This window comes from Polypterus senegalus, chromosome 1 (genome assembly GCF_016835505.1).
Source record: "Polypterus senegalus isolate Bchr_013 chromosome 1, ASM1683550v1, whole genome shotgun sequence".
NCBI lineage: Eukaryota > Metazoa > Chordata > Cladistia > Polypteriformes > Polypteridae > Polypterus > Polypterus senegalus.
Genome location: NC_053154.1, coordinates 196,304,965 through 196,320,694, shown reverse-complemented (window position 1 = coordinate 196,320,694; position 15,730 = coordinate 196,304,965). Strand labels below are relative to the sequence as shown.

General features: G+C 35.6%; 1 protein-coding gene across 2 annotated transcripts in view; it reads right to left on the bottom strand.

The window, feature by feature from the left end:
- Nucleotides 1-15,730, bottom strand: part of dis3l2 (DIS3 like 3'-5' exoribonuclease 2) — a 516,063-nt gene that overhangs the window by 184,281 nt on the left and 316,052 nt on the right. For both annotated transcript variants that reach the window (XM_039766315.1, XM_039766323.1), the window contains exon 12: nucleotides 5,897-6,004. In XM_039766315.1, coding sequence (XP_039622249.1) covers nucleotides 5,897-6,004 — 108 coding nt within the window. The remainder of the gene's footprint in view (nucleotides 1-5,896; nucleotides 6,005-15,730) is intronic.

Sequence of the window (15,730 nt, the reverse complement as noted above, 5' to 3'; positions counted from 1 at the left end):
CCTGTCATCCTACATTTATCCAGATCGCTGTAGGCATGGAACACTCATGAAATTTATGTATTCCAAATAATGATATATTATTTACTCTATACAACTCCATGCACCTCATACCCAGATAAATAGACTTGAGCTGGGGGAACTTCAGCTCCGTTGGTGGGGGGGAATGGGATAGCGGGCTGCTTGCTGCTGATTCACACATATACAAAGACGCTGATGGAGAGGTGTGAAGGAATTTAAGGTGGCTCAGACTTTTATCAAAGGCTTCAGGGATTCTAGTGTTAACCATGTGTTTGCATGTTTTCTGATAAAAAAGCAGAATTCCTTCAATATTCTTATTTTTCTAATTATAACGTTGCTAAATTTAATTTCCCAAATCATCCATTGATGTGTACCCTTAAAATATTTTCTATACCAGTATAGAGTATATTAGTAGTAATTCTAGAATTTATCAACTATTGTCACAGTGCTAACTGCTAGATGGTCTAAAGCAACGCAAGGACAAAGACCACTCTATTAACCTATCAGGTAAGGAGTAGAATATGATTATTTGCAACATTCAATTTTCATTAATTTCTGCAAAACATGCTGCAATTTATCTTAAAATTGTACACTGAACACACCTACACAAATAAAAATGAGCTAAAATATATCAGGGAATGGGCCTTACATGTGAATGGCACCAATTAACATTGGCCCCACTATGTCATATGCTTTGGGACTGTCCTAAATTAAGACCTTTTTGATGAAGATATTTGCTTACTTATCTAAAAGGTACAGATTTACATCTATCCAAATCCTCATAGATCAACGAGTTTAAGAATTCAATTGCACGTCCCTAACTCAATGGGAAATCCATGTCTTATGTTAGCTAAAACTAAAAAAAATCTAATCTTCTTTGCTTGAAATCATACATAGCTTATTTAGAATTTGGCAAACATTAATTAATGCTTGGATTCTGGAAAATGTCTGCTGGGCTCCTGCCAATGCCTCTGTTTAACTTTTGTTGTTTTAATCAATAAAAATAGGTTCTTGTTACTGCCTCCCTCTCCATCCTAGGTTGTGATTGGGTGTTAAGTATTGTTTAAGATTAATGAATGTTAACTGCTTTTATGATTTGTTGGCTGCGGTAGGCTGGCGCCCTGCCAGGGGTTTGTTTCCTGCCTCATGCCCTGTGTTGGCTGGGATTGGCTCCAGAAGACCACCGTGACCCTGTAGTTAGGATATAGTGGGTTGGATAATGGATGGATGATTTGCTGGATTGATTTCACTTTAGGTTGGACTGATACTTTATCTTTTGCTTATACCAATGTGTGTTTGATTGATGCATTATAATTCCAACACATATTTTTGGTTAACTAAAGAATTTCTCAGGGTAGCCAGATGCACAGGAACAAATTACTTTAGACCTTGAGAGTAAGTAGCCATTTTCAGCTTCTCAGACTGCCCTAGTACAGGGTGTTTTCTATAGGTTAAATAAATTATGGTATTTTTGCTTGGCCTGGGACAATACAGGTACAAAATTATGAAAAATGTGACTAGCCCCCATGGAGCTACCCTAACGCAGATCTATAAATCACCAAGGGTCACCTGGTGTGCTAACAATAACTGAAAAATGAATCATTTAGTCCAAATAAAATTTGGCACTGGGACTGGCATTGCAAAAGATTATAAGTCTACTGATTTTTACTAAAGCTCTTCCAGCATATTTTGCTCTTCAGGAACACTTATATTTGCATTTTTTTAAGCATTGCTAATCTGCATATCGTTTGGAGGCTGTTCGAACAGGACTGATGCCAACTGGTTTATTAGAACAATACAATGACAAAAAAGGCAGTAAAAATGTCCACTTGAATTTTCTGCTTTTAATTTGTAACTTAAACTGTGGCATTATAAAATAAAATAAATTAAAAAAAGGTGTAAGGAATGCTACCTACAAAGTATAGCTTCACCATACCTTACCAACCTAACTAAGATGGGGTAAAATTTGAAAGGAACACAAACAATCATATTTTCTCCCAAATTCTTACCAACCAGTAAAAAAAATACTATATTATGGAATACACAAAAAATATTAAAATATAGGCAACACTCACTCAACCATACCACAACCACCCTCCCCGACCCACTTCCCAAAGCCACATCTCCACATTTACAATATTTTTTGTCAACCTGACAATTATAAACCTCACAATTATAAACCACATATGCTTAAGGAACCCCAGTTTAGCAAAATCCCAAACAAAACATGAAAACTTGTCATACATGGACACTGAAAAGAATGGCTAACTGGCACTATTTTTGGTGAATATCAGCATCACTAAAATTTCTTTGAGAGCACCTCTTTATCACAACTCAAATTGTCCCTGATTTTACGGTATCATAAGGTGTTCCAATACAATGCCAAAATCTATTCCTTGGGTGATGAAAAACACACTCTTTGAGACGGCCACTTCTCCTGGTAATGAACCTCAGTTTTATCATGGGAAGGTATTGGGGCAACCTCTCCCAAAAACAACACCCTTGTCTCAATGCACAGACTGTTTTCCCATGGAAACATAGTAATATACAGTATCATCTTCCCTGTCTATCTATCTAACCCCACACTTATCAATTAGAAAGGAATCATTGCCCACAACCACAATATACTTGCACTAATCCAACCTCAGTATGGATTAAATTCTACTACAACCTTTTTTCACTAGGAGTCCAAGAATATAACAACAAGCTAAGCAGTGGAGCAAGTTTAGATATTTTATTAAGTCATTATCTTCTTTAACATTATTTAATATGCCAAAAGCAGAAGCATAGCAAATGTGTGTGACAATCATGCAATACAACAGCTTTCACAGACAAGGTTAACTGATATACCCAAAAGGAAATGGTGGTATTATTTGTGAGCTGTTCAGGTCCAAACCATGCTTCTGATGTGTACAGTCATTTAGTAGTCACCATTTGATCACCTGTGCAATTGTACTTAATCAGCTGGCAACAACCACTCCTTGTTTTATCAAAACAATTAAATGGTCAATACAAAACCTACAAAACCCAAAAATATAACAGCTGAGAAAATGCAATGCAACATGATAGAACTTGAGCAGTTTTATGAAGTAGAACTGGGAATAACTGAAGTATTTAGATTTGAAATGCTGATAGAAGCTTATTAACACAGACTTAAGTCTGTAATTGCTGATGGGTGAATACTTATATGATCAATTTTTTTCACTTTTTATATTTTAAAGTAATTTAGATGGCCTTGCAGAGATGTGTATTCACTCTGACGTTAAAGAGTCTTTTTTCTGTTGTCAGAAAAGCCAAATTAAATCCACTGTGATTCAAAATTTATAAATAATAATAATAAATAATAAAAATGTGAACACTTCAAAGGGGATGAGTACTTTTTATAAGAGCTGTACATATGAATTCAGATTCAAAATATGGAGAAAAAGAACTAATAATTTACATATGAGTTCAGTCCACTAAAAAGAAGAAATCAAACTTTTTATGGGGGTTTCTCAACATAAATTGATGTGATGGCTGGGAAAAATATTTATTCTTATGTTTTAATGGAGAACTGAGACAAAAAAAAAAATCTGATATAAATGAACTTGAAGGGGAACAGGTTTGAATAACAGCAACAAAAATCAAGATGTCAATGAAAAATCCCAAACACTTAATAAAGCTTCCAGTACTGTGAATCTTTTTGTACACAACAAGTGGAGTCAAATTCGATCAGGCTTTTGAATTGAGGAACCACATCCACCTCATTGATTCATGTAGAAGACAGACATATATTTCAATTTTACTTTATTCCTACATGCACACAATTTCACTTAAGGCTCCAATTACCATCTACTTATGATAATAATTATTAAATGGATACTGGCATGATATTGAGAGTTTTTTTTTCATTAATCTGAATTTACCTTATTTAAAAATTATTTTCAGCAGTTGTGGCACATAATGCTTTTTTATTCTAGTTTTATTTTTTTGTTGCTGTGGAGGTTGCTGTTATCACATCAACATTTTAGGTTTCTGTTTAATTCAATTAAGGTACCATTTTGTGTGCTTTTCTTAAGGGCATGACCATCTTGTTTATCATTACTATTAGGGGTGTAAAAAAATATTGATACACTTCAGTATTGCAATATTATGTTTTCTGATAGTGCATCGATTCTCAAAAACATAGTATCAATTTTTAATTAATAGTTTACAATCAAAGATTCAAGGCACGCAGTTCATTTTACGTTTAAATCCCCAATAGCAGCTAATGTAACACCACAAACTGAGACAGGAAATAGCATAAGGGTTGACGTATGTAGGCTTTCAATACTCGGGTGTGCGGATCTGGCAGACAACAATCGTGCAGTGACAACCGAGCTGACTAGTAATACGCCAACCGATGGCTGAATCCAGAGGAGTTATACCGGCTCCTGAGCTTATAGATCGGAAGTGTGGGTTCATTTTGGCTTTCACAATAAAGAAGACATTAAGGAGACTGACAAGAGCCATGCCGCCTGCAAATTATGCCATGCCAAAATCAAATATTTGTGGAACACAACAAATCTGAGAGCACACTTAGCAATACACCATTCTGATGTACAGATAAAGGAGCAGCAAACAGCAAGTGTAAAAAAGTGGGTCCATCTCAACTCACTAATGGAACAAGTTCGTTCACACACACACACCCCGAGGTTTGCAAACAGACCTCAACTCAGGCAAACAAAATAACTCAGTCAATACTCTATTTCATTTGCAAAGATATACGCCCTCTGAGTGTTGTAGACAATGAACCCTTCCGAAATATGGAGCCTCGTTACACCATACCCTCCCGACAAACACATCACTGACATCGCTGCGCCCAAGTTGTATGGGAAGGTAAAAATGAAGGTACTGGAATCTCTCAGCTCCACCGCAAGAGATTGTTACCGCAGAGAAGTGTTCTACAAGCTGGTCATGTTGACCAGCTCATCTTCCTCCACAAAAACCTTGACGTTAAAAAATAAGCACTGACATACATACAAACTGTAATAACACGTGAAATCCAAGTGTAAGATCTGAAAATGTTCACTGTCAATATATGTGTATTTTCTTACATTTGTTTAATATTTTCTGCAAGCACTTTTAATTTTCACTGATACAGGTTGATGTACAGTAGTTACTTTTTTTTAAGATTGCAGAAAATATAGTGTTATGATGTTGGATGTATGTTACAGGGACAATGCATTTTCTTTTATTAACCAACTGAGATTGAAAAAATTTTTAAAAATGGCCCACATACAACAGAATATGAACCTTTAAAGCAGAATTTAATATATATATAGTGTCTGAATTTATATGTAATACTGTTTGATTATTTTTTAACTTTCTCAATTTGTTTACCTAAAGAATCCTGCAAGCACTTTCATTTTTTACTGATATACTGTAAACAAATGTTTATTCCTTTGTTCAGATTACAGTGCAATGATGTTGCGCATTTTCTTATAAACTGCTTGAAACGTTGTGTGGCATACTGTGAATCTTTAAAGCAGGATCAATAAGTACAATGATTTTTTTAGTGATATAGGAACATGCTAATTCCTTTCCTCAGACTGCACAAAAGGTATTGCTATGATGTCTGAAGTTATAGGGACTGTGATAAATGCAGCTGCAGATCCCAATATTCTGATTGCATAATTGTTTTTTTTTAACTCAGATTTTATGCATATAGTGTGTTCTTCATACTATGTTAGTTTTCCTAAAATTAGATAAAAAAAATAATATATTATCTTGCTTACAGTACTGCAATATATCCCAATATATTGAATCGTAACCCCTGTATTATGATACGTATCATATCGCAAAATTTCTTGCCAATACACAGTCCTAATTACTACACTCCTCTTGTCATCTCTCTTACCTTGCCATGTGGTGAGAGTTTCCAAATGACTGAGAAAGTCAGTCTGTCTGTCATGGGGTTCAGGCTGCACAATTCCTCACAAAGAAGCCGGGGAAGCATTGGGATTACCTGAGGTAAAGGAAACAGAACAACATTAAATAGTAAATAGTAGGGTAAAATACTTATGTAAGACCACAAGAGTGATTCCCATTTGAAAAATCAACCGTCATTTTGTAAACAATATTGAACACCAATTTGAGACATGAAGAACATGCCTAAGTGGACTGTTTCATCGCGTCACTCCAAATGTTTAAAATTTGAAAGTAGTGGTAAAAATGTGCCCTGCACAGCATATATAATTCTTTTTTCTCCAGGAAATTGCACTTGTTCGCGGACAACTGAAACAAGAAAAACACGCTTGTCCGACGGTCAATTTACCTGTGTTGGACGAGTCGGGCATTGGATTTCCGCACCCCTGCAAATACTATGTCTCTTCTCATCTCTGTGAACTACCAGTCTAAATGTGATGATCTGTCCCACAGCCAAGCAACATAAAAGGATGCAGCAGAGAAGAGTGTCGTAATTGCTTTATCATATACATTAAGTGATGACCCCATAAGTAAGCTATTCCTTTAGTGTTGTACAAGGCTACTGGTGTTATTGCCAAAGGCAAAGCCCCATCTGAAGATCTGCATTTTTTTTTCTTTTCATGGAGGGCTGGGATGTTATAGTATGTGACCTGAGTTGCATGAATTTGATCAGTGCAAACTTCTAGGAGTACAGTGGGCCCATCAGTCATAATGTCTTCTTTTAGCTGTAACTACAGGAAAAAAGTTGTAGCAATCAATGACTAGCCACAATTTGATGCAATAGTGATTGCATCCATTGCCACAATGAAATGAACTCACTTAAAGCGGAGGTTCAACTGTCTGTCATGATAGTACTAAATCGATATATACTAAAAATCTTTGATGTTTAATGCATGCAGTGTTGCATTTGTCACTGCGCATTTAGCCAAGTGCATTAACTAAACTAAAATATTAATATTACTGTGGTTATTTTTTATTACCAATATGAGTAAACAATTCAGGTTTTTTTTTTTTATAATACAAGTGGATTTTTGCTGTTTTTTTGTGACGTCGCATTTAAAAAATTGGGATTATCTAGAAGCAGAAATAATTATATTCCTATCAAACAAAAGCTGTGACCTTGCGCACACTCTTAAAAGATACCGACTGGAACAAGAAGTTATGTTACCACGCAGACACACTTCGACTTTTGAAAAATTTTAATATACCACATCAGGAAACAAATAAAATGTTCGATTGTTATAATAAAATATAAGGCCCAAAGAAGGATAGGATAAAAACAAAATTAGTCATTTACAAAATGTCATTAATTCAATTTGAAGACTATTTTCATAAAAGACAGGACTCAAGAGAAGGCTATTTGTGGGTTTTGGATCACTGAACCCAAAAATAACAAGTGAACAAGAAAAATAATCCATCTATTAATGAATGAAGAAGATATATTGACTGATCTTTAACCCTACGTTATATTAAAAATTTAAAGACTTACTGCTTAGTAAATTTTAGGTAAACATTAAGTTTAAATGAGTAAGCATTTAGGTTTATCTACAAATAAAGAAGATATATTGACTAATCTTTCTGTCTAGTTTACTCCTTAGTAAATTTTAGGTTATATTAAAAAAAAAAACACAACATTTAGGTTCTTACTCCAAATATTCTCATTTTGTTGGTTTGCAGCATTAAATGACGATACACACATACACAAAAAAAAAAATATTCTATCAGTATTTACTTTACATAGCTTATAGCAGCCAAGTGAAAGATATAATAGCAACAGTTCAGAAAAATAAAATAACCAGAAACACTGGGATGGTTAAAGGATCACCCAATAACATCACCCCGCTTAATGTGTCAGTACTTCAAGGAACCAACTTTTGCTTTGATTACAGCCATGAGTTTATTGTGGTACTTCAGTACCAATTCTGTACTTCTGGACTGTGCAATATTTGCTTGATCTTCTTTACAGAACTGTTCAAGCTCAGTCAAATTGGATTGTAACCGTTGAACTACAATCTTCAAGTCATTCTACATATTTTCAATAGAGTTTAAGTCTGTGCTCTGACTAAGTAACACAAGGACATTCACCCTTTTTTCCTTCAGCCACTGTGTTGTTAACTTTGCTGTGTACTTCAGGTCATTCACATGTTGGAAGTTGAACCTTCTTCCCATTGACAACGTTCTGGCAGAGGGAAGAATGTTTTCCTCAAGACAGAATTTTACCCCATCCATTTTTGCTTCTATCTTGACAAGTGCCAAGTCCCTGCTACATAGAAACACCCCCACAAAAGAGTGCTACCACCTCCATACTTTGCTGTAGATATAGTGTTGTTTGAATGGTAAGTTGTACTGGCTTTCCACCAGATATACCGTTTGGCATTGAAGCCAAATAGTTAGATTTTTGAGGCTTTTTTCCATTTGGCCTTAGAATCTTCAAGGTGTGTTTTGGCAAAGCTTTTTTTCTTGCAGTCCTCCTATACAACCCACATTTGCAAAGCATTTGTGATATCGTTGTCATATGTACACAATGATCACCCCCTGCCAAAAATTCCTGCACTGCTCAAAGTTGCCATAGGCCTCTCTGACCAGTTCCTCCTCACTTTTCCATCCAGTTTGGAGGGAGGGCTTGATCCAGGAAAGGTCCTAGTGGTACCAAACACTTTCTGCTTCTTTGATTATGGACTTTACTGTGCTCGTAGGGATTGATGGAGCCTTTGAAAATGTATTGTATTCATTTCCTGACTTGTGCCTGTCTACAACTTTTATCCACAAGTGCTGCTGACAGTGCCTTGCCACCCATAGTTGACTGTTTCCTTTGAGTTGGGACTTCCACACACTGGAATGCTCTAGGAATAACTATTTTTATGCTGAACTAATCAGAATGATTACAATTGATCACAGGTGTGGGAAGCCAATTAGCTTGGTGTGCAATGAAGAAGGTGATTAATTACACCTGAGTGGGTGTCTTTTGGGATGGGGTGATCCTTTAACCATCTCAGCGATTTTAACCCACCCACTCCCATCCAGCCTGAGCGAAGGGAATTAAAAAAAGTATAAAAAATATATTCGGGAATGACTTTATATATTCAGAAAATCAATGTATTTGCCTGTTTGGCACCCCATAGTATATAGTATATGTGTGTGTGTATATATGTACACATGTATGTATGTGTATATATATATATATATATATATATATATATATATATATATATATATATATATATATATATATATATATATATATATATATATATATGCCAGCAACACTCATGACAATGACAAAACAATTATATTGTTAATCATGTTATTATTAAAATGTTTCCATTTCTTTTTACTTCTCATGCGCTTGGTATATTATATATATATATATATATATATATATATATATATATATATATATATATATATATATATATATATATATATATATACACACATATATATATATATATATATATATAGATATAGATATATAGATATACTAGCAAAATACCCGCGCTTTGCAGCGGCGAAGTACTGCATTAAAATTTTTATTAAGAAGAAAATGTAACCTTTTTAAAGTGAGGGAAAATATGCCAATAATTATTTGTTAAGGATCTCTTTGTATACCATGTTGACAGTTCGGCCCTCCGGTTGTAACATGACCAAGCTGTGTTGCTGAGCTTACTCTTGAGCATGCAACTTACAGTTGGCCATGTGAACAGTAATCTTGTCTCAAATCTCACAGCTTGGATTGCTGCTGTCATAATCGGTTTGAGTTTCATGGTTTGTTTAAATTACGACAGCATTTGCAGGATTTGTTGTGTTGAAGTAACATTCGGCATCTGTCAAGCGTTGTAAGAACACAACCGGTTTCATCGATAAAATCACATCCAGCTTTTGAGAGTTTAAACATTCATAAACATCAAAGTGTCCACTACTGAAATCGTCATCTGTGAATCTAAGATGTTTAAGAGGCATTGGCGGTTGTCGAAAGGTGTAAAATATTTGGCCATTTCGGTACACTTGAAAGCAACAACCGAACAATTCAGCGGCAGCCATCAACTCACATGCAGAACCATAGGTGAAGGGCTGAAGCATTTCACTCTTATAGTGCTCCTGTGTAGTATAATCATCTCCTGTACCCTCATCAGTCCACACCTTGAACCTGTCCCAGTCATTCAATACATAAGACACAATGTTCCTCCGGATATCAAGAGTGAGCCTGATATGGCCGTGCAATATTTAACTAAGAGAATGGAAAAGGTAGGTGCCATCTCCGGGCATGGAAACCACTCGGTAAGTGACAGTTCTTTGATCGATAGTGATCACCTCGATAGACATGGTAATGGGGGTTGGAATGATAAAGGAAATGGGTACCTGAGCAAAGTAAAGTAAGTCTAAAATACCTACACAAGAACTATAATTGTAATAAACAAACAATAAAACAGCGGAGAAGCCGTGGATTAAACAAAAAGGCTGTAGTTATCAATAGGGAGACGTGAATCCCGTGGCGAAGCAAGAAAGGGAATGTAGAGACCGGAGCGATGGATGGCCTTATATAGGCAGGCAGCCAACAATGTGGGAGGCGTTGGGATGGGGGACCCAACGCCACCTCACACGGTGACCAAGCTGCAGGCTATGGACGTATATATGTACGTAAGTAGGATTCAGTTAGCGTTGGAAACCCGTGTACCAAATTTCTTGAAGATGGGCCCATAAGTAACAAAGACTGTTGAAAAGTTCAATATGGCGGCCGACAGTGGCATCATGCCACCGAAATAATTACGTACATTGGTTTCGGTTAGTGCAGGGAAGCCGCCAATCAAATTTCGTGAAGATGGGGCCATAAATAAGAAAGTTCAACATGGCGGACGTTGTTGACCGTTATGACCATTACGCGAAATTTGAAATGAAACCTGCTTAACTTTTGTAAGTAAGCCGTAAGGAAGGAGCCTGCCAAATTTCAGCCTTCTACCTACACGGGAAGTTGGAGAATTAGTGACGTTTGGAAAATTCAACATGGCGGCCAAGAGTGGAGTCATACCACCGAAACAAGTATGTACATCGGTTTTGGTTAGCGCAGGGAAGCCACCTACCAAATTTCGTGAAGATGGGGCCATAAATAAGAAAGTTCAACGTGGCGGACGTTGTCAACCGTTATCGATCGTTATGACCGTTACGTGTAGAATTTCGAAATGAAACCTGCTTAACTTTTGTAAGTAAGCTGTGAGGAATGGGCCTGCAAAATTTCAGCTTTCTACCTACATGGGAAGTTGGAGAATTAGTGATGAGTCAGTGAGTGAGGGCTTTGCCTTTTATTAGTATAGATATATAGATATACTAGCAGAATACCCGCGCTTCGCAGCGGAGAAGTAGTGTGTTAAAGAAGCAATGAAAAGACAAGGAAACGTTTTGAAAATAACGTAACCTGATTGTTGTGTAACCTGTTGTGAGTGATGAGTGTCGTTGTCATATATATATATATATATTTACACACACACACATAAACATTTATATATATATATACATATATATATACACACACATATATACACACATATACATACATACACACACATATATACACACAAATACATATATATATATATATATATATATACATACATACACACACACATATATAAACATATATATACATATACATACATATCTACATATATACACACACAGCTATTTCAGATCAGTGCAATACGCTGTTTGTTAAAACAGTTGACTCCGCTCTTACGTGCAATAACAAATCAAATCATTCAGTTGTCTTTGCTCATATGTCATTTTAGAGCTGGACGCCTGGCATCTTTTTGGCCACAAGTTCGTTTCTGTTTGGTGTGAGGTTCTGTGTTGTGGAGATTCTCAGGATGGATTGCAGGTGCTCATCAGTGAGGCGACTCCTGTGTGCTGTTTTGTTAGTCTTTATCACTGAGAAGAGCTTCTCACACAGATATGTGCTACCAAACATGCACAAGGTTCGAGCCGCATGTAGACGGACTTTTTTTGTTCTTCAAAGTCACCAAAGCGCCGTGCAAACTCAGTGCGCAATAACTCTAGCTTCGCAATAACTTGCAGCATCATAAGGTAGACTTGATTAACGTGGTAAGTGTTCGGCAAGGCAGCTGAAGCGCTGCATTATGGGATCTGTAGTTTATTGTGTTACCAGCGCTTCATATACCCAGGCTTTAATAACAATAATACAGTATATAAAATGATCTCGCGGGCGGATATAATTACACGGGCGGATGTGGCCCGCGGCCCTTGAGTTTGACACATATGGACTAAATAGAATTTTAAAAAGATATATTTTTTTCAAATGTGATCGCGCAATTCAGATAGAGTTGACGCGCACTACAGCCTGCATGCCTCAATGAGTCATCCTCCCCTCGCTCTTACTTTTTTACCGTTCATCTAATGAATACACTGAGTATGGCTTTACCAAAACAATCATTGATGGCGAATAAAGTATCCATTATTCGAGTATGTAGAGTGGGATATATATATATATACATATATATATACCCGCGTATCGCAGCGGAGAAGTAGTGTGTTAAAAAGGTAGAAAAGAAAAGGGAACATTTTAAAAATAGCGTAACATGACTGTCAATATACAGTATTTGTTTTGTGAGTGTTATGAGTGTTGCTGTCATCAAGGATTTGATTATCATTATTTCTTTCAATCAGGTTCGTATTTGTAGGATGTGTTGTGTTCAAGTTACATTCCGTGTTTGTCAATCGTTGTAAAGATGACAGGTTTCATTCATCGATTCGTTTCTTACTGCATCAATAAACAGCTCGTCTTCTTCTTTATCTGAGACCTGACACACCGCATGCACGGGTTTTTTTTACACTGTCTTCATTTAGCGGGACATTGACTTTTTCCACCGTGTGCTTTGTTTCCACAGTAGCTGCATTTATGAATATGCTTATCAGGCGCTTCATATTTTTGCTGCCTTTTCAATTGTGTAATTCGGTTTTTGTTCAGCGCTCTTTGGAACTGTTGCTTTTTATCTGTGCACTGCGTCAGTTCACGTGAGCCGCTCGGTGTACTTGCATCGAAGGTTCCCAGCTGTGCTGGTGCCATCTCGTGCTATGTCCATAGCTTTATTTAATGTTACCTTAGTCCTGGCACTTAAAACTTTCTCTCGCAGTTTCGCTGAGTTTGTGTCAAACACCACCCTGACCATCTCATCTTCCTCTCCATAAGCACAGTCCTTCACCCGTGAATATTTACCCGTGGCAGTTTGCTATTGGATTGCCGCTGACGGACGGCCTTATATGGGCAGGCACTAAATTACAACCGCCAGTGGCAGCCTGTCTATGAACTTAATTTAAAGTGTAGGTTTACATCGTGCTTTGTTTCAGTAGCAGAACTCATGAATATGGTTGTATATGTCACTTTCGCCGCTTATTGTTTAGCTGCCTTCTCAATTATATAATGCATGTTTTCTTGGCGCTTTTTGAGGTCTTCCTGGTTTTCTATGTACTGCGTGATTACGTGGGAGGCGTGATGATGTCACACGAAACTCCGCCCACGGCGTTGAAGCTCATCTCCATTACAGTAAATGGAGAAAACTGCTTCCAGTTATGACCATTACGCGTAGAATTTCGATATAAAACCTGCCCAACTTTTGTAAGGAAGCTGTAAGGAATGAACCTGCCAAATTTCAGCCTTCCACCCACACGGGAAGTTGGAGAATTAGTGATGAGTCAGTGAGTAAGTGAGGGCTTTGCCTTTTATTAGTATAGATATATATATATATATATATATATATATATATATATATATATATATATATATATATATATATATATATATATATATATATATATATATATATATATATACCAGCTTGGCAGCGGAGAAGTAGTGTGTTAAAGAAGGAAAGAGAAAGAAAAGGAAACATTTTGAAAATAGCGTAACACGATTGTCAATGTAATTGTTTTGTCACTGTTATGAGTGTCGCTGTGATATATATATATAGCAAAATACCCGCACTTCGCAGCAATGTCATGTGTTAAAGAAGTTATGAAAAAGAAAAGGAAACATTTTAAAAATAATGTAACATGATTGTCAAAGTAATTGTTTTGTGTATTTGGCGGCAGCGTCACAAAGTTGTTTTCGGTAGCTGCATCAGAAAATGTACCACGACGTCTGACCGCCTCCTTTTACTGTGTTCTCACAGCTTGGATTGCTGCTGTCATATACACACACACACACACACACACATATATATATATATATATATATATATATATATACACATACATACCTATCTACATCATATATACACACACATACATACATACACACACACAAATTATATATATGTGTGTATGTATGTATGTATGTATGTATGTATGTATGTATGTATGTGTGTGTGTATATATATATACACATACATATATATACTTGTGTGTATGTTTGTATGTGTCTATATGTGTGTGTATAGGTTTGGTCACTGAGTGCAAGGGAAAAATAATAAATTATAGTCTATAAGCAAAACATTAACGTTTTAAGAAGTACAGGTACATTGAAATTACATTTTCTATGTGAACGTTCAAATTTGTGCCTCTGGTAATGTGCCTTACCGGCATTTAAAGAAAATTAGTTTTGTGTCCTCTGCAGTGTTAAGAGAGAAAGGCTTTGGTTTGGGATAAAAGGAAAAAGGTGTAAAGAAAGGAAAGTTGCCTTTTTCTTTTATATAGTACTAGCAGAATACCAGCTTACTTGCGGAGAAGTAGTGTGTTAAAGAAGTTATGAAAAAGAAAAGCAAACATTTTAAAAATAACGTAAGATGATTGTTAATGTAATTGTTTTGTCATTGATATGAGTGTTGTTGTCATAACTATCTATTTATATTATATATATATATATATATATATATATATATAGCAAAATACCTGCGATTGGCAGCGAGAAGTAAAAGAAAAGGAAACATTTTAATAATAGCGTAACATGATTGACAATGTAATTGTTTTGTCATTGTCATGAGTGTTGCTGGCATATATATATATATATATATATATATATATATATATATACACACACACACAGACACATATATAAACATATATATACACACACACATATATACATACTGTATATACAACATATACACATCTACATATATACTGTATATACACATATATATACAAATCTACATATATATATCTACATATATATATATTAGGTGGGACTCGATTAAAAAATTAATCCAATTAATTAGAGGCTGTGTAAGAATTAATCTTGATTAATCGTATGTAATCACACGTAAATTTGCCCCAAATCGCAAATTTTTTTTTTAATTTAAAACGGTTTTAGTGGGCTTACAGAATCAAATAATAGACATGGACATGAATATTGTAAACTGAAGCTGTTTTAATTTCTGAAAAAAAGCTTTTAAACTGCATTTGAATTCAAAACAGAAACAAAAATATCATCCCTGGTTAAAATTGGGCAGACTTAAAAATAAAGTGGTAGTTTAAGTACTTTAAGTACATTTTCAGAATAGTATTGTCTTTAAATAATAATAACCAAAATTTCAACATAAAGTGCAGTTTTTCTTCTTAAAAAATAAGTCAGAAACATAAAAGGTAATTTGACCAGCTTACTCTTTAAACTCTGAGTAACATTAGCCAAAATTATTTTGTACATTAGGCTAAAACAGTGTGATCATTGAACATTTTGTAATTAGATGTATTTAGAATTACTAACGGTCACGGAAGTCCAATGATCCCCAGTAAGAGCCACAAAGTCCGCTTTCTGTAATGC